Consider the following 25,801-nt stretch of genomic DNA (forward strand, 5'->3'; position numbering starts at 1 on the left):
AGCTGCGGCCAATTACCATAAACGTTCACCAATCTAGTGGTCGATACGCCCTATCGGTTCACAATACACCGTATCATTGGCCGCTGATATTTATTACATTCGTCATTGAAACGTTCCATTTTCTTTCCGGTTTTATTCATGTATTGTTGGATGGTAAGTACTATACATATATTTGTATATATATATATATATATATATATATATATATATATATATATATATATATATATATATATATATTTATATATATATATATATATATATATATATATATATATATATATTTATATATATATATACATATATATATATATATATATATATATACATATATATATATATATATATATATATATATATATATATATATATATATATATATATATATATATATAAATATATATATATACATGTGCACATATATTCATACATAAATGTACTTACATACATACATATATTTGTGATTGGAGATGTCGTATATGGGTCTGCATCACGGCATCGAATGGTCGAAAGATCGAAAAAGCAAATATCGGAAAGCAAAGATCAATAATCAAAAGATCTTAACTTGAAAGATCAAAAAGAATGTATGCATGGTAAACGGTACTATGTATATATAATATATATCAGTGACATGTGGTGGAATGACTCTCTTTTTGTCGTACAGCCTTGCTTAATGTGCGCGGGCAGGATACGGGAGAAAAAGCTTGTTCCTCTTGATCCTTGGAAAAGACTTCGATAATGGTTTGATGTAGTTTATTGAAATGTAAAATTTGCACGTGGTGGGCCAGCGGAGCGTACGGAACACAAGCTGTCCGTACGCCGTCTACTCGATGACTCTGTCGACCGTCGCGTATTTCCGCTTGGGCCGACACTAATGCCAACTCGTCAATAATGCCAATCGACAATCAGTTAATAAGACTGTTTGCCACACGTCATTACAAAAGTCGGAACATAGTCCCACATAGGAAAACTGTTGAACAATACAGTTATTCTACAGAGTTACAGCATTACTGACGAGTCGTTTACAATAAATCATAGCTCTTAAAATAATTAAATAGAGGGTGAATAATGAAACCTTTGCCTCATCCAGTGTGAGGATAAAATCAATTTATTGGTTCAGTAATATTTCAACTTATAGGTATACCTCTGGTGAATGTTGTTTCTATTTACATTAAAATTTTTGAAATCTCCTTTGAAGCTGTGAATAAGCATTACAAGATAAGTTTACTTTAAAGAAGAGAGAGTGGACTGTATATGGTTTAAAACTTAAGCATTCCTCATCTTGATGTTAACTTAGACAATACAATGTTGACACTGTTACAGTTGTCAAGACAGATCAGCTATTACCGATCAACTAAACTTGATTAGTGAGTGTAATGCTCCTAAGTTAACTTGATTTCATCAACAAGTAGCACAAACATTGCTAAATTAAAAGTAAATTGGAAAGTCATTCATTCATTCCTACAAGCAGGAAATGAAGGCGAACTATGATTATAGATGTCTCTACGTTAAACATCGAAATGTTCAGTATTATAATATTTACTTATTCTATGATTCACATAAATACTATAAACAGTAAGAGTTAACTTATGTTTTCATAACAAGAAACATAAGACCTGCGGATGACTCCCGGCAGGTTATAATTAAGTAGACATGAAATAATTTAAGATGCTCCATTAAGTGTGGCTTGGAGACTAACATTAACAAATCATGAATCTAATTTTAACTGTCAAATTTGAACAGTTTATTTTAAACTCGGATATAATCCTTCCGAGTGATGACATGAGACAAGTCTTATATTATAAAGACAAAATGATTAGATTAAATTCGGAGATATATACTGCCGAATGTTAAAATGAAAATAGCTTAAATTATACACACAACACAATTAAAGTGAATTACGGAGTACTACTATTAACATTGAATGATTTAAACTCATGATTACATCTAATAAGTAATATGAGTTGGGGGTAGTGTCTTCGGGTTAAACTAAGCTACCGAAGTTGACGGAATTGAAGCTGCTGTTTCTCCTCCCTCTTGCTGATCTTCCTTCCTGTCAAGTGGTCTTTGTGGTAGAATCGGCAATGGCGCCACTAGATGACTGGACCGACGAAACTCTCCGCTGGCAGTAAAGACGTCGACGACTCGAACTCTGCCATCTGGTCCGGGATACAATTTAGTGACTCGACCCAAGACCCATCGGGTTGGCAGCATGTGTTCCTCCTTTAACAGGACCATTTGACCCACACTCAGATTGTTGCTCGAGTCCTTCTTCCATTTGTGTCGTAACTGCAAAGAATGTAAATATTCCGCCGACCAACGTTTCCAAAATGCTGCTGTGGTCAATTGTATCTGAAGCAGATTGGCATGGACATTAGTGTTATATTTAACCTCCATTGGAAGAGCGAGTAAGGATCTGCCAATTAAGAAATGTCCAGGTGTGAGGGGTAAAAGGTCTAGTGGATCCGAAGACAAGGGACTAAGAGGACGGGAATTCATGCAAGCTTCTATTTGAGTCAATACCGTACAAAATGATTCGAAATTTAAGGTGGTGGCCTTTAACACCTTGTTTAAATGAATCTTCATGGATTTAACCGCTGCTTCCCACAGCCCTCCCATGTGAGGCGCCCTTGGCGGGTTAAACTTCCAACGAATCCCTTCGGAGGCTACATACCGTAGTAGCTTCTCCTCATGAGGACGTTCGTAAATTAATTTTACTAAATTAACGAGTTCACGACTTGCACCGACAAAATTAGTAGCATTGTCGGAATATATCGTATTGGGCCTGCCACGTCTGGCTACGAATCTTCTTAAACAATTTAAGAAATTTGAACTCGTTAAGTCTCCGACAAGTTCCAAGTGAACTGCCTTACTGGAAAAACACACAAAGACACAAACGTAACCCTTAATTATCTTAGAATTCTTATTGCAACCACTCTTCACAGGAAAAGGTCCTGCGAAATCTATCCCCACATGACTGAAAGGAAAATTCGCAGTGGTACGTTCAAGCGGGAGTAATCCCATTAATCTATTGTGTGACAGTGGTTTATTTCTGAAACAAATGACACATGAACGCACCACTCCTTTGACAGTATTATGTCCGGCCAATGGCCAATAGGTCTGCCGCAATAACGACAGTAAGGCTTGAGTACCCAAGTGAATATATTTCAAGTGCGCATCTCGGACAATCATGTGTGTAAGTTTATGCTTATTTGACAAAATAATGGGTGACGTTGATAGAGTTGTTCCCAGAGGAAGTCTACTTCCAACACAAATTAAATTCTCGTGGAATAGAGGGGACAATTTAGCTAATTTACTGCTACTGGGAATTGGATGTCCCTTGCTCAGCAAACGATATTCCAATGGAAATGATTCCATTTGCGATAACCTTATCAAATTATTTAAAGCATCTTTTAATTCTAAAGCGGACGGTTCGTTATTTTCTTTAACGTTTAATTGTTTATTCCTTAGTGGCCGACGAACATATGATAAAACTCGAAGGAGTCTTGGAAGATGAGAATGTTTATCTATCCAATTATTTTCCCTCACAAGGGTAGCGTTAGTGACTACCCTTCTCTCTGGAAGATCTATTGTGATCTCAGGAGGTCTTCGAGGCCATCGTGATTCGTCTAATTTCAACCAACTAGGGCCGTCCCACCATAACGAATTATGATTTAATTCTGATGGTTGAGTCCCTCGAGAAATTAAATCTGCTGGATTGTCTGTAGAGGAGACATGGTACCACTCAATGGGTTGAGATATTGATTGGATTTCGGCCACTCGATTGGCAACGAAGGTGGTCCATTTACATGACTCTCCTCTAATCCAATGCAATGCGACGGTTGAATCCGTCCAATAATATTTTTCATTAATATGAATTGTTAATTGGTCTATTGTTGACTTCATTAACTTTGATAATAACATAGCGGAGCACAGCTCTAAACGCGGAATAGTTACAAAACTGAGCGGAGCGACTCTCGAACGAGAACACACAAGATGACATTTGGAATTTCCAAATTGATCAGTACATTTTACATAAATACAAGCACCATAAGCTTTCTCGGATGCGTCACAAAATCCGTGTGCCTGTATATTAATGACATTATTTAGTATTATCAATCTAGGAATTTTATAAAGTTTCATGACTGTGTTGGATAATTGACAATCTTTCCATTTTTTGAAGATTGTCTGAGGAATGAATTCATCCCAACCAATGGTTTGTTGCCAGACAGATTGCATTAATATCTTATAATTAATTAACAATGGAGATAATAGTCCTAATGGGTCGAAGATCTGACTAATTACTGATAAAAAGTTTCTTTTTGTTATATTTTCAGTCTCGACTTCGGTTTGAACCTTAAATACAAAAACGTCTTCCCGCGGTTTCCAAAATAAACCTAAAGTTTTGTGTGATTCGTTAGAGAAGTTAAAATCTGAACAATCGTCAGCTTTAACATCCGTGATTATATCGGAGTTGTTCGATGTCCATTTGCTTAAGGGCATACCGGCTGATAATAATATGGTTTCCAGTTGAACCTTTAATAATTTACCAGCTTCAATAGTATTAGTTCCCGTGAGCAAATCATCAACATAAAAATCACGTTCGATCACTTTACTAGCGATGGGATATTTGTTTCTATTCTCCTCTGCTAACTGATTTAGACATCTAGTAGCTAAAAATGGGGCTGAAGCAGTTCCGAATGTTACTGTATTAAGCTTGTAATGCTTGAATTTACTCTGGGGATCTGTTCGCCAAATGATTCGTTGTACATTTTTATTTTTCTCTGCTATTTGAATCTGTCGGTACATCTGCTTAATATCCGCAGTAATCACGTATTTATGGAGTCGAAAGTTGAGTAGTAAACTTAACAAATCTGATTGGACACTAGGTCCCACCATCAAAATATTATTTAGTGAGATATTAGACGTTGTCTTTGCGGACGCATCAAAAACTACACGATATTTAGTGGTAAGGCTAGACTCCTTAACCACGACGTGATGAGGTAAATAACAATGAACCTCATGTGCCTCCGGAGGTTCACACTCTGACATATGTCCTAAATTTATGTACTCTTCTAAAACTTTATTGTATTCCATTTTTAAATTATTATTGGCTAAAAAACGTCTTTCCAAAGTTTTGTGTCTTTTCTCCGCAATGTGTAATGAACTTCCTAATACTACCGGGGAATTTTTATATGGTAAAGCTACACAAAATCTACCGTTTTTATCTCGTGATGTGTGTGCTTGGAAATGTTCCTCACATCTTTTCTCCTCAAGAGATTGATGTTTTACCATAGGAACCTGGTCGATCATCCAAAAGTTTTGAATGTGACTGTCTAATTGACTTAAGCCTATGTGGCTCTTCCCTGGAGCATTATTTACTTCGGGATATGGACCAACTATTGTCCATCCGAATTCGGTATCCTTTAAGATAGGCATACCTTTTCCTAACTGGATGGTTCCTGCTTTCATAGCATGAACGCAAATCTCGGCGCCGAGCAATAAATCGATTGGCGTCGGTTTATTCCAAAGGGGATCTGATAACTTGATTCCCGCTGGTATTGAAATTAACTGTTGATCCAGTTTCACAGTTGGAATTTCGCCAGTAATTTCTGGTAATACCAAACACAACACTTTGGTTGAGTAATTAGTGGTTGAAGACCTTATGGTCACCTTGGTGATGTGACGAATGCTACTTTCTTGATTAGCGATACCTACAATTTTTTGAGAGATTTTCTCTAATTTGAAGTTATTCTTCTTAGCGAAAGATGTGGTAACATAGTTGACTTGTGAGCCGGAATCTAATAATGTGCGACCCTTAACGACCGTTCCATTGGACGTTATAATGTCTACTTGTACCGTCGGTAAAATTATCTCCCTTTGAGAGAAATGAGTAGAATGAGCATTAATTGACTTCCTTCCCGTATTATTGGAACTAAATGTATCGTCCTGATGCAACAAAGTATGATGGTTTTGTTTGCACCTTAAGCAATTATAGTTAGACTTGCAATTTGTTATCTTATGCGATGAATTTAAACATTTAAAACACATGTTATTAGATTTAACGAATTCATTTCTTTCCATACTGGATTTTGCTTTGAATTTATCACATTTGCCTATGAAATGATTATTTCGACAGAATGCGCATGCGTTTACCTTACTTGATGGGTTTTTGTTCGCGACATGAGTTCTCATGATTCTTTGACGACTATGAGGGAATTCCTTCACCGTAGTTACAGATGCAGTAGATTGTAATACATTACATCTATTCTGCAAGAATGTCTCTAAACTTTCATATGGTGGCATTTCTCTGCTAACCAGCGATATTTCCCAGTCTCTTACTATATTAAAAGGTAATTTCCTTATAACTAAACATGTTACCCATGGATCTAAAATTTCTCTCGCGTAACCCAACGATTCAATGTTTTTAATACACACTGTTACCTGATTCAATAGATTTCTCAATTCGATATGTGATTCTCTTGTGATTAATTTTAAGTCACAAAGTGAATTAATCCTAGTTTTGAGATTAAGTCTTGGTAAATTATATTGCTTGTCTAAAATACTCCAAGCTATTTCGTAATTGTCTGAGCTAATATCTAAACCTGATACAGCTGCCAAAGCGGGACCGATTAAGGATTGATGCAAATATTGCAATTTCGTGACATTCGAATATTCCGTTTTGTTTCCTATTATATTCTTAAAAGCTTGTTGAAACGATTGCCATTCAGATGGATCTCCCTGAAATGTGGGAATGGTTAACGTCGGTAACTTATCTCTAGCAAATTTAATTGTTGCTTGCTCTACCTTCAGTTTACAATCTTGAATGGATTGTCTCTCTAATGCTGCTTTAAGATTTTGAATTGTCATTGTGATTATGTAGAACTCTTCGTCTATTTGATCCGCCTGCTCTATATCTGTGATGTTGTCTAAATACTCATAATGGAGTTTTTGGAGATAGTCGTATGCTTTTTCAATAAATTGATACTGTCCTTCATTTATTTCGGAGATTCTGTCTATTTTCTCCTGTAGTCTTTTAAACGCGCCCGAATACCTTAATTCTATTGACGTCATTGTAACTTCTACTTTATTTTCTTTCGCTAATGTTTTTATCGATTGAGTCTGACTTCGAGTCTGATGTATTCTAGAGCTTGACCTGTCTCTAATAGGTTCTACGTCCCTAGTTGGATTTCGACCTTTATGCGACTGGGAAGTCGAAGCTTCTATTACCTCGTTTTCAGCACTTGACATTTGTTTCAGAAAGTTGCACTATTTCGTCTCATAAATACAGTTATTCTCTACTATAGCTGTCAATTGAACTATTCGTAGAGATAAGGTAATAATATTCAATGATTAACCGTGAATCTTAATATTCTACTTTAACTATTATCACCAGAATCTATCCAACATATTTTGGAAGAAATAACAACCCTAAATTGGTGGGTGCTTGATTTAAACCACTTTGGGGCTACAAGTCTTGTGATTTATTTTAAATCACCACTGTTTCATCACACATTATGAAACAAAGAGATCTACCGATGTATGAATATGCCGGTATGTACTTGATTTAATCCACTTTGGGGCTACAAGTGTAATTCCACATTTATCGTGGAAGGGGGGGGGGGGGGAGGGTGTTTCTACACACATTAAGAAACAAAGATCTACCGATATGAATATACCGGTATGTACTTGGTTTAAGCCACTTTGGGGCTACAAGTATAATTCCACATTTATCGTGGAAGGGGGGGGGGGGGGGAGGGTGTTTCTACACACATTAAGAAACAAAGATCTACCGATATGAATATACCGGTATGTACTTGGTTTAAGCCACTTTGGGGCTACAAGTATAATTCCACATTTATTGTGGAGGGGGGAGGGGGGAGAAAGTTTCTACACACATTAAGAAACAAAGAGATCTGCCGGTATATGAATATACCGGTATGTACTTGGTTTAAGCCACTTTGGGGCTACAAGTATAATTCCCCACGTGCTTTGCTAATTTTACACTACATCTGATTTTACACTTTTAATACGAAATTCGATGCGACCGATGAAACATTCCTTCGTAGCGCGATATTATTTTATACAATCGCGTTAATTAATTGTTATACTTTAAAACATATTTTAAAAACTGACCTACCCACATGATTGCCTTTTGAACAGATTGCCTGAGATTGAATACATTCACTTACTTGAATATCCTTTACGATGTTTATGTGATCGTTCCGATAATTTTGGATTACCTCTGTGTCCCATGCGTCTTTGTAGGTTATGTTTTTATTTATATATTTTCTGCGTCAATCACGCGGTCATGTACCTCTGTACATCAATCAATATATTGCTGAAATAGAAGCAAACATGTTATTAGTATTGGAAAGGTATGGATAGTAACAAAGGAACGATACCGATTTCTTAATTGACATCCATTTTTTCTCGACCACGTTTTTTCCTATTGGTTTGTCCGTTTGGTGTTGTGGCCTAGGTTACTGGTGTCCGGTTCGAAGTGACCATCATGGAAAAGACTTCGATAATGGTTTGATGTAGTTTATTGAAATGTAAAATTTGCACGTGGTGGTTCAGCGGAGCGTACGGAACACAAGTTGTCCGTACGCCGTCTGCTCGAACTCTGTCGACCGTCGCGTATTTCCGCTTGGGCCGACACTAATGCCAACTCGTCAATAATGCCAATCGACAATCAGTTAATAAGACTGTTTGCCACACGTCATTACAAAAGTCGGAACAATCCTCTTATATCATGCTCGCGCAAATTAAGCGAGGCTGTACGAAGGGGGTAGAGAGAGTTTTACCGCACGCCACTGAAACTACTATAAACTACCCGCTTTTCATATTTTCGATTTTTCGACCTTTCGATGCGGTGACGGTCACCGGTCGTATATACATACAAATTTGAGGTTCTGTACGCCAACTGTCAAAAAACGAAATCTATGATTATAAATAAAAAAATCACCTGGTTTGGATAAAATTTTTTGTTCATACCTCGCAAGTTTAATTACAAAGTATGTATATGAATTTTCTATTTATAAGGCTTTTATATGTTTCTCACTATTTCAACAATGAAGTTTTGACAGATCTAATCTTCGACATGTGGGATTCCAAAACCAAATCGGATGACGTTAAAATGGCTTATAAAATCTAGTATGACAAAAGGCTCGTAGAATTTCGCAGTATAAATATATAAAATCAGGCCAGAAAGTTGAAAACGTCCGAGCTTTCAGAGACGCGTTTAAAATTTGGGCCGTAACACGTACGTATGTACATACATATGTAGGATATTAATATAAAATGATTATAATTATGTATAATGATGTGGCTCATACCGAACAGTTGGTATTATGCACTGTATGTATTAATGTTAAGGTTGGTACTCCCGAACCTGGTCCGAGCGACAGTAGCGTCGCGGTGTGACGTTATACCGGTTGCGTACGCGCATCGATTACCTATTGTTCTCAAATAAACGTATAAGATTGAATTGAGATCACTTTTACTTGTCTCTCTCTCCTGCAATCCTCCCTACTACCCAGGGGACTTCCTATACATATGTATATCAGAATTATAGTATAAACATTTTAAGATTCATTATATAACCTATTAGTGAAGTAAAAATATATATGAGAGATAATGAGAGCCTATAATTCAAATTCTATTCAAATTATAATTCAAAAGACGACAAAGTTATAGGCGTTTAAGCAATTAAAATCTGACAAAACGAGTGGGTGGCGGAAAGTCTACTAGCTATCAAAGGTCAGAGTCTAAAAAAAATCACAATCTTAGATGTGTTTGTTAGGTTTATTTTTAACCATCGAAGTATCAGAATCGATTTAAACTTCCATCGTTGACTAATCCACGCTAAATGGCAAAGTTTCAAAATGAGAATGTAGGAATTTAAGCTGAATCGTTTGCGAAGTGAAATATAAAATAGCCTTGTAAAAAGCAGTTTTATTTTTTGTATGAATAACTATTATTGTACCCGTTTATATTTTAAAGGGTGGTTTTGGAAAGGAATTAATATGTATGAACCAAACCAAAGGTTATTGTCACTAGCGGGCTCAGCTTAGGGCCGGGCCAGACCGTGCGACTTATGAGCGACTGGGTTGAGGGCGACCAGACCAATGCATGCAGGTAGATGGGACATGCTACACCCGTCAACTTGTTTGTCGCACACATTTCCATACATGTTTTTGTGTCGCGCAACTAGTCGGCCGACGAAGTTGCACGGTGCGGCCTGGCCCATACCCTTGTGGTCAACTCGAATCGGCCCTCGAATCGCACTCCAACCCCTGCACGGCACTATCATTCCATCCCTGCATGCTCGCCTGAATAATTATATGTGTGAATGCATGTGTCTTCGTCAGCGGTCATGGTGCGATCTCCAGCATTCTTATGTACTCAAGGTAAATGGTAAAATGCATATATTTTAATGATCATTCTATCCCCGCCACTCGTCGGCCGTTCACATAAAAATGGTTATGTACGTATGTATCATATTACTTATACGTGTGTTATATTTATTTTTTGAAATTCCAAAAATAGAACATATGTACTTACATATATGTATGTATTATGTACATAAATATATTCCTTCTGTTTTGATGCATAAATTATCAGTTTGATGGCTGAATTTTGGATATACGGCGATTTCAGGTCGATAATTTGCTATAAAAATTTTCCAATTCATCTGATTTCATTGTTGAAACGGTTCCTCACTAAATTGGCCACCTACCCTCAATTTGTCACCATTTTAATAATGCTGTAAATTTATATTTGTAACTTTAGTACATAATTATTTAAGAATACTTGGGAATGGTGTTAAAACCGACCCAAGGAGTTTGGAAATATATACAGTAGTAATACAGAAAAACAAATATCAAATAAGATTTCCTTTTCATTTGTTTATTTTGTATTTACCTTTTTCATTTGTTTTATATTTGTAAATTTCAATGTCTTCTTATATTCTATTTTATAACCTTTTCCAAATATTTTAATACTGTAGTTTAATTATGCAATGTTCTACATATTTTGTCATGCCTTTATTCTTTACTTTTTAATTTGTTTTCCTCATATTTATCTTTTTAATTTTTGTAAAAATCTATTATTGGACTCGGATGTTACATATATTATTTATTTACTATTTGTTTTTTTTTATACATATCTACGTACATCCTGTCTGTTGATTTTTCAATTAATAAAATAAAATAAAATAAAATAAAATAAGATAATAAAAATCAAAAACAAGACAAAAACATCTATGACTCAAAATAGACGAAAATAAAATAAACAAGAGAAAATAGAAAAGATATGCTTAATCTAAAAATGAAAAAACAATAAAAACTCGTATTCCAAATTTTAAATTTTAAGAGTATTCCAAATTTTAACAAGCCTATTTGAAAAGAAGGATTCTCTAATTATTTTTAAGTAAACATCTTTTTGGAATCAAAAACAATTTATTTATTGTGTTGATTTAAAAGTGAAAAAATTTCAAATTGTGAAATTATTCAATCCTAGACATTTTTACAAACCTCCTTTACGTTTTTATATATAGGTACATGTTTACTGAAATTTTTAAAAATTTAATTTGTATAATTCGTTTATACAAAATTGTAGTAAACATGTAGATAAAAATGTCTAGGATTGAGTAATTTCACAATTTGAAATTTAATTACGGACGGAAATATTTCGATACAGTAATACAAGAGGCCTTACCTATCTATCTATCTATCGAGTGAAGAAAATAATTTATATTACGAAATACAAAATTAATTAAAGGTGAATTCAAAATTAATGTTGCGCTCTGAAAGCACTATACCTGAAATTTCAGCGCAAGATGATTGAGTAAACGATTTAATACTCTTAGAATATCAAAAGCCTGAAAGCTTTTGTCCATATAAATTTTAGAGAGGAAAAAGCTCAAAAGAAAGTAGCCCAGCCTTTGCTTGTATAAGACAGTTTACCAAAAATTTATATACCGATTTGCGTCAGTCGAATTTTAAGCGCGCAATTTTTAATGAAAACCAACACTATTTAAAATTTCGCCATATACACATACATACATACATACAACATAATACATTTCCATACACAACGTTGGGTTGACGTGGGGTTCGTTCGTCATAAAACCCAAAAATAAGTTATAAACTTCATTAAGTCGGCGCCATAAACTAAATACACGTCGAAAATTACACGGCGGTTTTTCCACGAAGAAATTTGCGAAAGGTTCTAGCAATATAAAAGCTTCGGTTTCGTTAATACCCACAAAAGCACTAGAGAGCTTATCGGGCCATTGTCGAATGGGTTCGTTGTCGGCAGCTAATAACTGTTAATTAGCCGGAACCACCGGCACCATCATCGTCGACGAAGATGGATATACCTCGCGGCCAACTCTGATGGCTTTATCTTACACCCAACACCCCCCACACTCCAACCCCATCCTCCAACCCCGCGACTAACAAAAGACTCTCATAATCGTCGGCACGCGTAATTACCCACCTGCTACAGGGGAGATTTTTGTCTTCAAAAAACAATTCGACGTCGATTGCCACTCGAGCTTCGTCGGTGTTTCTTCAACAACACGGAAAATCGGCGTCGTCGAGCTTTCTCGAGAGCTTCGGAAAAATTTCGCCACTCGACGATTTCACCCCTCTCTTTCCGCCATCGCGAAGGCAGCCTCCCGGTTTTAAACAATGGCTGTCGTCGAAAGGTAGTTACTTATTCATCTGCGAGCTGCTTAATAATCGCTGGGGGTTGGGGTAGAGAGGTTCGGGTATTGTTTATATATTATTCATTCGAATAATCCTCGATCGAGCAGCCGGAAATCGCATTAATAATATCGTGTGGTCATTAATTACGCATCGATTTTAATATTTTGGTAAAATCTTGATTAAAAACGTAAAATATTAAATCGTTATTGAGGACGCTCGATTTTATCATTATGAATACAATTATTTATTTATGCTTTCGTATATGTGTGTGTTTAAGGAAAATGATTAAACGAATATTAGTAAATAAGAAATAAAAGCAGAACGTTATTTGTATTAAAAAAGTTTTTTAATATCTCTAAAAACAACTTCAAAATTAAAGTAGAAGATACTATTTCTGGAAAGGAAAATATTAAAAAAAAAATGAGATTTGATGAAGATTGAGATTCACCAATATTTTAAAAATATGTTAACCCCAACCGGAAGTACGTAGTACTTAAGCTCTAGAGAATTGAGTGTTTTTTAGTTTTTCTCATAAAAATTTCGGTGTATAGAACTGAAATTTCATATTTAGAAGTTTAAGCTTAATACCAAATTATATATGAAATTTATTGAAGAAGTGGTAGCTTACTCTTGTTCGAATATTCTCGCACAATTTTTTTCGACCATTTTAATGTGTTTGTCACTAATAAAATCCAGTTTAATTCGTTTATCAATTTCATGTGAATAAAAAAAATTATCAAATTGGATACACCGGAAGTGGGATTTTCCTCTGTGAGAAAAGTCAAAAATGTTGTGACCACACGATTATTTCCATACTATTGAACGTACCGAGACGAAAATTTATATATGTATTTTTATGTACTAATTTTGAGTTGATAAGGTTTTGGTTAGAATTTGTAAACCGGAAATAGTATCTTTTTAAAACAATATTTAATTATTTTATTTTGACCTTTTTCATTATTTCTATCTTCTTGATATTTTATTCTTACAGTGATTTTAAGTAACAAAAATTTAAATTAACAAATTATGACAATTATGTAGACCGGAAGTATGTAGAACTTTTGTATTGTCTTTCCCTACTTTAGCGCTTAAACGTTATTATGCTCTCATAGCTGGTATGTGTGTGTCGGGTGACCGTTACCGCACCGACAGTAAAAAAATGAAAAAGTTGAAAATGCTCGTTTACCATGCATACATATGAAAAACAGTTAGTATATATATACAAGAGGAACAAGAGAAACAGGCTTTTCCTCCCGTATCCTGCGCGCGCACATTAAACAAGGCTGTATGACAAAAAGAGAGATAATTTCACCGCATGCCACTGATATATATATATATATATATATATATATATATATATATATATATATATATATATATATATATATATATATATTAGAGGAATTGAACACTGTAATTAGTTCGGTTCTAACCTCAACAGGTAAGAAATTAGGTGGATTCAGGAAACAGATTAAATTAAGCAAAATTTCAGCGGAAACAAAAAACCTAATTAAGCATAAGAGGAATTTAGTTAGGGATAATAATAAGCAAGAATACAATCTAGTAAATAAGGAAATTAAAAAGAGAATAGTCAGGGATGTCAGGGATTTTAACAGCAAGCTAATAGAAAATACCATTAAGAATAACCGTAGCCTGAAAAAGTGCAAACAGGATCTTTTCTTAGGCAAAAACCAAATGATCGCAATCAGATCAGAGAGCGGAGTAATAATTAGGAATAGAGAAGAAATCATAGACAGAGTTTACACGTTCTATGCAAAACTATACGAGAACGACAACGGCCAATTCCCCGCTCTGGAATCGACACACGGCCAAAGGGTTCCTGCAGTATTGCCTAGCGAAGTAGAGGCCGCGCTAAAAACTGCAAAGAACGGTAAAACCCCAGGGGAAGATAATATTCCCATTGACTTACTAAAATGTGGCGGCCCCCCCCTAATTAATATCTTAGCTAGGCTTTTCAGCAAATGCATCCAGAACCAAGCTATACCAGAAGGATGGAATAACGCAACTATCATTTTAATACACAAAAAAGGCGACAAAAGCGATATCAAGAACTACCGACCCATTAGTCTACTTTCAGCGGTCTACAAGCTCTTCACGAAGGTTATTACAGAAAGGCTGAAGAATATCCTCGACGAGAACCAACCTATAGAGCAGGCAGGGTTTAGGGCAAATTTCAGCACAATGGACCACCTCCAAGTAGTTGGCGAACTAGTCGAGCGCGCCAACGAATATCAACGGCCATTGTGCCTAGGTTTCGTCGATTATGAGAAAGCCTTCGATACAGTTAGTCATAATGCAGTACTTAACGCTCTAAAAACACAGGGAGTGCCGGAACCCTATGTGGGACTGTTAGCTGCAATATATAAGAATGCCACAGCTTCGGTTAAAATTTTTTCAGGTACAGATAGATTTAGCATAGGAAAAGGAGTAAGACAAGGAGATACAATCTCGCCCAAGTTATTCAATGCGGTGCTTGAGGGAGTTTTCAGGAAATTGGATTGGGATACAGCCGGAGTAAGCATCAATGGTCGCTTTTTGAGTCACCTTCGGTTCGCAGACGATATAGTTTTAGTAGCTCGTGATTCAGCTGACCTACTTATCAGACTTACACAGCTGGACAGGGAAAGTAGAAAAGTAGGATTAAAAATTAACGTAGATAAGACTAAACTAATGTTCAATAGCTATTGCATGCCTGATAGCATCCCCTTAGATGATAAACCAGTAGAAGTAGTAAATAATTATTTATATTTAGGTCAAATAATTGACATGTCTGGTAGTAAAAATGAAGAGATAAAGAGACGTATGAAATTAGGGTGGAGTGCATTTGGACGGATGAATGCTGTTTTTAAATCAAAAATGCCACTCTGCCTGAAGAAAAGGATCTTTGATCAATGCGTTTTGCCAGTGATGACGTATGGATGTGAAACTTGGACACTGAACGCCAAGATGCAAAATAAAATCCAATGCACTCAAAGAAGTATGGAACGCTGTATGCTTGGCATAACGAGGAAAGACAGGAAGCGGAACACGTGGGTGAGAAATATGACAAGGGTAGTGGACATAGTGGATAGAGTGAAGAGATTGAAATGGCAATGGGCGGGTCACGTAGCTAGGAGGATGGACGAAAGGTGGACAAAAGAAGTGCTTGAATGGTACCCGAGAGAAGGCAAAAGAGTAAAAGGAAGACCGCAAGGAAGATGGGTGAACGAAATTAGGAAAATGTGCGGAATGAGATGGATGAGTGTTGCGCAAAACAGAGACGAGTGGAAGCGTGTTGGAGAGGCCTTCATCCAGCAGTGGATGGCGAATGGCTGTAAATGATGATGATGATGATGATGATATATATATGTATATATATATATATATATATATATATATATATATATATATATATATATATATATTATATATACATATGTACATAGTACCGTTTACCATGCACCCTTTTTTTTGATCTTTCGACTTAAGATCTATCGATTTTCGATGTTTGCCTTCTGATAATTGCTTTTTCGATTTTTTGACTTTCGGTGCCGTGAGGTAGACCCGTGTGTGTCATAATCAAATTTTATTTTCTATATTTCTTATATTCTTCAAATACATACATAGATAAAGTCATGGGTTGTTCACATCTGAATTTTTACAAAATCGGGATAAAATTCGTGCTTCTTATATTGGAGACATCATTATCATAGAATGCGCTCATATTTTCTGACGCACCGCTAAAAATACGATCTTCGACAACAGATCTTCGACAACACTTCGTCTAAATCGTAGTATTACGACGTTCTGTTTTTGACAGTTCGTGTGTCAAATTATCAGTGGGACCCTATTCGTTGGGGGTCCAAAGCACCCGTCTCACTACGACGATGATGATGGCCCCTGTTGGGTCGACTAAGGCAATTCGTTCGCCAATAAATTGCTTCGATCGAGTACCCCCTATTACTGAATGGGCTGCCATTATGTGAAGACCGCGTGTACCACCTCCGACCATCCCCCACAATACTGCTTGTATCACACACTACTATATCGATGTAAATATTTTCCTATAAAAACCGATTTTAATATTTTGAACACTACAAGCAAAATATGTATATTAAGTTATCAAACGTTAAAATAGATTCTTTGATTTTAATTTTAGCATCGTTTTATTTTTTTTAGTGGCTACAACGATCTAATTACACGGAGAAGAGTTGCATGTGATGAGTTATTGCTTTGATTAAAATATTCAAACAATTTCAGTAGTCTTTCAAACTTTAAATTATACCACAGATGAAACAATGTATCCCTAGTGATCCGGCAATCTATCGCTCTACTCAGTTGCCGACCTTTTGTTGAAAGATTCTCAAAAACGAAAACTATAGTCAACTCAAAAACGAAATCAGTGCATGTAGGGCTTCCAAGCCGGCTTAAACCGAAACCGAAAAGCCTTTTGCTTTTTGACCATTTTTCAAAACAATCAAAAACAGGCTTTTTTTAGCTCGATCAACCGGCTTTTTAAGGTTTTCTATAATTCATGTTTTTTTCCTTAAAACTAACAATTATGAATTTAAAATTTCTATGAAAGATCAAAATAAATGTGTATATCCAAACTTTCTTCTTGAATAGGCGTATATTTTTTTGAACAACAAAAGGTACAGCGCTTAGCGGTGGCTTTGAGATTTAGTTATGGACGAAGACCAGGTCATAAACCAATAAAATTTATTGAAAGTAGTTTCAATAACCTACACAAGGCCTTTCAAAATTTTGGCAAATTGGGTTTTCCATAATTTGTAGTTTTTGCGTGTTCTAGTATAAAAGTATAAAAAATGTTTTCGTAAGTAAAAAATCGTTGTTGTTTTAAGCTAAAAAGATGTGTAAAATAACTTTGAAAGATGGAAATATTTCATATTTAATGACGTTTTCGAACATAAATTCATCTCAGCAGTGTTCTTATTCACGATTACAGTTTTTCTATGAGCTTATTTAAATCATTTAATTATTTGTGCGTATTTAGGATCTACCATTTTACGGCTGTGATACATAATACAAATTTCACCATTTGTAATATTTGTAATAATAATATGTAATAATAATATATAATAATGGTCTTACGAAAGTTCGTAATGTTTATAAGTCAATTTAATTTATAAGCAATTGTTTTTTTGCATAATATAATGTATATTTACAATTTTTTTTTGATATAAAAATTTAAAACTTAAAATCTTAATTTTCTGAAACCGGTGAAAGTCGGTCAACCGGCTTTTTATTTGTAAAAAAACCGATAGCCGGATTTTTCTTTTGGGCGGTTTTTTGGAACCCCTAGTTGCTCTGTATATTAAGATGAAGCGAAAATTGCAAATTTCAGATTTTAACCGATGAACCTATTGGAAAAACTTGCATCGTATCTAGAAAACGTTGAATTAAAAAAAAATCATCGATTTTAAGCAATGCCCTGTGCCTTCCAATTGATTTATCTCGACATAAATTTCGAAAAATTGGATTTTATTTCATATATCTTGTTTTTTAGAGTTTTGATTTTTTTACTATTTAAAAAAAATAAATGCTTAATTTTCATCTATTGCAATTTAATTGGGTCGACTAATTTGAAGTCATCGTTTCGCCCGAAAGTATGGGGCGCTCGTAATGGGGTATTTGTATGGGGAAAGCGTTTTTTCCCGAAAATCGTCTTTTATTTCATGTTCTTCTGTACTCTCGATAATTGTAAAATCATACACATCCTCATACCCACACACACACACATACACACAAACATATCCTTCCGTTTTTTAAGTATTTTTTTTATCATCACTTATTTTGCGTCATTTTTGAAAGTATCTTGTATTCTATAGTATTTTTATTATTATTATTCTATAGTATTTTTATGTATTTGATGTTGTCGAGTTTATGCACATAACATGTATACTTGTCTATATCAATATATGTATTACATCATCTACATATTATGTATGTATGATAAGAAATGATTCCTGGAACTCTCGTAACTTCGGCAGAAACTAAGGATTAAATAACGCTGTCTTATACAATTGCTTTATGAATATCATTGGAATTTTCATTTATTACTTATGGAACTTCATATATTAACTTTGTTGTAATCATGTTCACAGACTGAATGTGTCACCAGGACAACGCATCATAGCTGTCATATTTTTGTATCGCGACTACATAGATATAGTTCTGTGTTAAAATATATACTTAGAAAAGATAGTGGGAGTCAATCTTAATGTTTTGTGTGGGGCCACAAGCTGACCAGAAGCCCCATACCCCGTAATTACCCGGTCCCCCATTAAAAGTGGGGCCCCAGACACGTTGTGTGTGCGCGCATCTGTCAAGCAGTGTTAATAGTGTCCCACGAGGAAAACCGGATGAAGTAGGAAACCTATCGTTATTGATTGGAAGCGAGGTGAGGTTGGTTAGTGAGGTACTTTTCACTACCCTCTGTCTTCCTCAGCCATAATTTCAAATTAACAAACCCCTATTTTATTTGTTCAATTCGATCGAGTGCTTTGGAAAAACTCGTTGGCGACATTGCGTCATGTTTTGATATGAATAATTTATCGAATATTTAATTAGACTAGGGTTGGCCATTCTCTCTCTCCCCTTTGCGAGATTTCGCAAGATAAGTTTCTTTCAATTTTATGTGTTAGTTTCGAAAATGTTGGAAAAATGCCCGACGACATGAGAAATTAGTAAAGTTTTTCTCTAATTATAAACGTCACAATTTTTGAAATTTACGAGAAAACTTAAATCAGTTTCGATAAGTTTTATTGTACAGAGACGACAAATTGATATCGTCATACTGAACGCAAGTTTTGACAGGAAAAGTGGATTTATTTATTTTTATTATATTTTTACTTTGAGAACTTGGCTGTACTTGCGTCTTTTTTGGAACATAAACAAAATTTCATCGTCTACAAAAGTACACAAATGACCTCAATATTGGATTATCTTTTTATTATACCTATATAGCAGATTGTCTGAGCTGAAAATTTTATTTCAAGTAACGAAACTATCATAATTTGTTCTAAAGTAAAAAGTTACTAAATATATATATAATATTTATATAAAATGTTGGGCTTACGAGCTTGGAATAAACGCAAAAAACAAACATTTGATTTTCGATAAAATGGACAAATATATTTTTTTAAATATGCTAAGCACCGAAAGGTTTCCGGGTTTGATCCCATGCTAATTTTTAAAGTTGCTGGTCAGATTTGTATATTTGTGACTCGATCGCTTTCTATCAAAGTTTGCCAATTTATCTGATTTCATTGTTGAAATGGTTCCTCCATCAAATTGGTAAAACTATTCTACCCACTATGTCACCAATATCTGAATTCAATTTATTTACAATATGTAAAAATTTATATAAATTTCGTGTACTTCAGCATCTCAAAATTCAGCGATTTATGTTATAAAAAATGCTGCAATGTTTGTAATTGGCTAGGAAGGTACATTGGGGTTTACCTGTTAGGCCTTCCTGGTATATATTCAAATTTATAAAAAAATGTCACCAAATTTAAAATTGAATATTGAAATTGAAAATCATAATCAAAGAACGATTAAACTATACTTTATATATAAATATCGTCGACGTCAATAAAATGTGATGAAAGTTTGAACAAGCAGTAGGATAGATTTCATCGTCTCGTTAAATATTAGTTTCTGATCACACCTCGTATTTTATTTGAATTACTTCTACCGTTTTTATATCCGAGAATGCAATCGAATTAACTTTTCAAGTCGAGACAACTATGTACTGTACATCGTTTGATCCTTACATATCAGGAGTGTCAATTAAGCGATGAGAAACAAATCAATGAGTCCCCTGTCGTTTTCAGATTAATAAATCTGAATGAGAGTAGAGACATATTGTGTTGTCTGTTGTAGGGAGTGTGTGCAATCTGTGATCATTAGGCCGAGGTCATGCGAACCAGGACTTATACCCTGGGTTCGGTCTCGCTCGAGGCCCATAAAACACCCATTTTACGGCCAGCTATCCTTATTTACCCAAATTACCCCCGGTCGCCCCGGTGGAAAATGCATTAAGCTCGGAAAAATGCAGAGCCCTCTAAACGAGAGGGCATCGTTTCCTCTTAGCGGGGAAGCCTTCGAACGCGTCCGCTTCGCAGCTTCTTTCTCTGCACCCGTAATAATTTCATTTGCCATTATTTCGCGACGAGAATTGAAGCTCAGGAGCTTTATTAAAAAGTGGATATAGCTATATAAGTACGCATAGTTATTATACCATAATTGTATAGTCTTTTTGTTTTATGTGGTGACGCGGAGTGCATCTGCGACGCGGCACTTTATTGTTCTATTAAATTCCGAATTCAAAATAAGTTAAGGCGAAAGGATTCTATACGTCATGATGCATCGGTCGTAAAACTAACATCTATTGTTATAATTTTTAATGTATAGGTATAATACAAAACCTGATAAGAAATAATGGGCTGCTTTTATTCGCATCCTCATTTTATTACCGACATGAATGTATGTACATATGTATATACATACATATTTGATCGAAGTTTTGATGTGTGTAATAAATGAAAATTATATCATTTTTGCTTATATACATACCGATAATATATACACATTTTGATAAAGGCAATAATTTCCAATGTATGTTATATTTTTTAATTGAAACAAGTATTAATTGGTGTAAACATGTATAATATATACATACACTAGCTGAACCCCGGCATGCGTTGCAATGCCATAATAACGCATGCAATTCCCGTTCCCGTCCTCGTTCCCGTTCTCGTTCCCGTTCTTATTCCCGTTCCCATTTGTCGGAAAAACGTAGGTAGCGAACACATTTGAAATAATTGCGTTGCAATGACACTCATTCCCGTTTTTCCCGTTTCCATTCCCGTTTTTTCCCGTTTTTTTTCACAGTAATCTTTCCGGACATGCACACAACAAATCCTGAAACTTTCATCGTAATCGGTGTAGTGGTTTAGCAGCCTATTCGAGACACACACACACACACACACACACACACACACACACACACATAGACATTCATTTTTATATATATAGATATTCATGTCTAAAAATTTGCACATAGAAAAGGCTAATTGATTTTCTTGTGGAGTGAATCGATATGTATTTCTGGAGACAATCCATTATTTCAATATCTTTCCCACATCGCATTTCCCTCAATAGTCGGATGAAAAAAATGTTTATATATGTGGGATTTTACATATGTGTGAGTGAATTATGTAATGAGTAATGTTGAGGAATGGTGAGTGTTATAGTGTTAACAGTTGGTACCCCAGAGACTGGTTGACAGGAGTAGAGTGGGGTCGCGGCCACCGGCTAGGTGCATGCCCGCACGTGTGTATATTTTTATATTGTACAATAAACGTATAAGGTTGAACTAAGATCGCCTTTAATTATCTCTCCTGCAATCCTCCCTATATCTCGAACTCTACATATATATATTATAGTTTCCTGTCAAATTTTGGTTGTGTAGACCAGGGATAGATATTCTAATACTGACCCTACTGGAACCGGTACTACCGGTTTATTTGTACAACTTGAACTACCGATAGTACAAAATAAACCACCGATAGTACTGAAATATATTAATTTTAGATTCATGATATTTTTTTTCATTTCATGCTCTAGTTTATTTCATCAAAAGAGAAAAATACGAGTACATAATTGCGAAAGGTTGTATTGAATTGAATTGTTTTGAATTTAAAAGAAAAAAAGACGAAATTGTCAAAGAATGAATCGAATTGTACGAATTTATCGAAGAATGAATCGACCATCAACGTTATTTTTGAGCTGGTATTCAAAGGTGTGTGTCATACATTTTAAATAAGATAAAGCATCTTGACAATATCGTACTAATATCGGAGGCTATTAATGAATATACATATATGTACATATTGATTTATTAACTGACAATTAACCATAAAAAAATATTGGAATCTTTAAACGGGGGGTATTTAATTCGAATTATATAACAAATGCATACCTTTTAAATCAACTTTTGATAAAAAAATATATATAATCTTATATGTATATACATAAATATGATCTAAATCCACTTTTATGTATGTATGTATATACATACATATGACTTTAAAATTATAATTAAAAAATATGTTAAAAAATACAAAGGTCAATAAAACAGTACCCATTCTCATTTGAACAAAATGTAATTTCAGATTTACGAGCAAAAGCATGAAAACATGTGAGTGTAACGATATATGTATGTATACATATGTAACTATTCTAGATGAAAGGTCGGGAATCCCAAACGCGTGAACCACATAATGGTATGTGTGTCTTATTTAATTTGAATTAATTAAATATACATTTTCCCGTACATATTACACATATTTAAATGGAAGAGATTTTTGTTGAAATTCTCGACACTTGATATTAGCAAAGAAAAATTCTTCATAATTCTACCTTCGATGCATAAGAAAATTTAAAGGTTTGAATTTTTAGATGTACACGTATGTATGTATGTACGTACATTTACATAGTAATGCGTCAAATATTTTAAAATTATATTTCGTATAAAAAAAATCGTACTAGAGCCCTATAATTGATAGAGGCATATAAGTATGGTGTCCTGGACCCTAGGGTCGATTGCGCATGTGGGGGGGCATAAACCGTAATGCGGCACATAAATCAGCACAACAGTTATTGGACGCCCTTGTTATTATCAAACTTGCCGGTTCCCTCTAACTGTTTGGTTCCTACTAACAAATCTTCGGTTCACTTGTACCAGGTGATACAACCAGTACAATACACTCAAAGTTGTAAATTCACGACTCCCAAATTTGTCGTAAAAATTCCCATTTTAACCACCATATCTAGACAGAAGCTCTAAATTAAGTCATACCTATTAAAGTGGCCGAGAACGTCGTTAACTCCTCGTCCATTAGGAAACTGCATTCATGTGATTCATCACATTTGTTTTTCTCGTCTCTTGGGTACTAAGCACTGCTTTGTATAGAGGTAAATCTGTATATTGTATCGGGAAAGTGTTTTGAATGATACATTACCTCAGTGTTGCTCAAGGGGATGACTGTTGGAAGAAAACCCTCGAAAGGACTAATTACAAAAGACATCTTCAATATTACCAGTAAAAATAAATCGCTGACTATCTAAGTACATATGTATAGTCCAATTGACTATTTGTCCATTTGTTTTGTGTCTGTTTCTTTTGCATTTTTCTTGGAGCCAGATATCAATGTTTGATGTTTGTTGCTTTATAATTAAATTTGTAATGAAGTTCAGTGTATAATGTCATATTTTATATAAGATTAGGGTGAATCGTTGGAAATCAATTCCGAATTTGATATAATTGATCGGTCGCATAAATAACAACCATATCGGGCTTAGGAGCGATGGTATTAATTTAAAGCGATAATTCGATCGTCATAAAGTTGTTGACTCGATTCAGCGATAGCCAACCATAACAATCCGAGTCTGATTGATAGTCGTCACGTTGTGATATTAATAGGAAAACGGCCGTAAAATCTCGTCGTTTGACAAACGGCCGCAATAATTTCACCCCGAGGGATATTTGCACACATATAACCGTTCGCACGCGTGTATGTGAGAATGTATGTACATATATACAAAAACACTGGCAAACTAAGGGTTAAAGTCTTGCGCGAAGCGGAAATGAGATTTTAGAAGTCACGTTTAATCTGATCACCTTTTCCGAGTCTGAAGTTAAGCTGTAATTTTAAACTCATAACTGCCACATATTGTAACCTATTATACGGATAACTTACGACTATCGTTTCCGGGTTAATTTGTTTTCTGGATTAAAAATACAAGAAACGACGACTTTATGTTATAACATCTTCAGTGATATATTTCTTGAATATTTCTATGTACTCTTGGAAATACACCTACATATATAGACATACATATGTACATATGTAGACACCGGGCCTCGGTTTTTCGAATTTGGGCCTTGCGTTGTTCGAATTTGGCCAGCGATCAGATTGACATTTTCAGTATTTCACCGGGCAGTCTGACCACTTTTTTAATGTTCTTTCACTTATGTTTAATTTAACATATAAAATTTTTAATTTTGTTTTATTTTCTTCTTTATTTTGTGTTTCTTTAAATGAAGACTGTTATTAATGTTTGTTAATTAATTAAAGTGTGTCTTTTTTATATACATTTTAAATTTATATATGATATTATATAATGGGTGTGTAATTTTACGTACATTCTTATTTTATTTCTTATTTGTAATTTTACGTACATTCTTATTTTATTTCTTATTTGTAATTTTACGTACATTCTTATTTTATTTCTTATTTGTAATTTTACGTACATTCTTCAGTGTGTCATATTAGGGTTACATGCGAAGATACTGGTTTATGTTTGATTATTAAAATAAAATAAAATATATATGTATGTATATATATGCATCAGCTCAGCATATGTAAACAATTGGAATTTCGGAATCCCAATGAATCTTCGGTTTTCGATTTAGTACTTCCAAATTTGACATACATACATACTTGAATGGTACTTTCATTTAGAACGTAGACAGTTTTTTTTTGTAAATTGGAGTTTACGGTCAAGGGCCTTCAAATTTATCGAAAAACATTAATTTAACACATTTTTACAAATCTTAATCACCTTGTCTGGTTTCTAAATGAAAAAAAGTTGTTACAGATTGTTACTTAATTTCTCTGTACAGATGATCATGATGTTTCAAGTCCATTTACTTCATTGTCTTCATCTTTCTCGACATTCCGCTAATTTATTTATTTATTTATACAGGTATGCACCATATTATTTATATTTTACACGTCATCTATGGTCAAACATTGTAAATCTTATTGGAACTATTATTCAAACCCAACTACAAACATCGATAAACAATTTGAGACATATGTATATGGATAAATTTGCAGCATTTTATAAATCAGAAAATTGTTGGACAGGTTTGGTAATTTGTTGGAACCGTTTCAATAAAAATCAGATAAATTTGCAAACTCTAATAAGAAAAGATCGACCTTGGAGTCACATATCCAAGGTCTAGCCAGCAGCACAAAGCCAGGGATTCA

At 34.6% G+C, this 25,801-nt stretch overlaps 1 protein-coding gene across 1 annotated transcript; it reads right to left on the reverse strand.

The window, feature by feature from the left end:
* Positions 1 to 726: 726 nt before the first annotated feature.
* On the reverse strand, positions 727 to 7,251 carry LOC143920097 (uncharacterized). The gene is made up of 2 exons (XM_077442808.1): positions 1,673 to 7,251; positions 727 to 1,626 (listed from the first exon to the last, which is right to left on the reverse strand). Exon 1 carries the CDS (start codon positions 7,249 to 7,251, stop codon positions 1,990 to 1,992), a length of 5,262 nt encoding a protein of 1,753 aa, XP_077298934.1. The 3' UTR covers positions 727 to 1,626; positions 1,673 to 1,989.
* Between the last annotated feature and the right edge of the window lie 18,550 nt (positions 7,252 to 25,801).

Source organism: Arctopsyche grandis, chromosome 12 (assembly GCF_051622035.1).
Source record: "Arctopsyche grandis isolate Sample6627 chromosome 12, ASM5162203v2, whole genome shotgun sequence".
Lineage (NCBI taxonomy): Eukaryota > Metazoa > Arthropoda > Insecta > Trichoptera > Hydropsychidae > Arctopsyche > Arctopsyche grandis.

What these genes read in the sequence shown, in the direction of transcription:
- LOC143920097 (XM_077442808.1), bottom strand. Translation starts at nt 7,251, where the DNA reads ATGTCAAGTGCTGAAAACGAGGTAATAGAAGCTTCGACTTCCCAGTCG.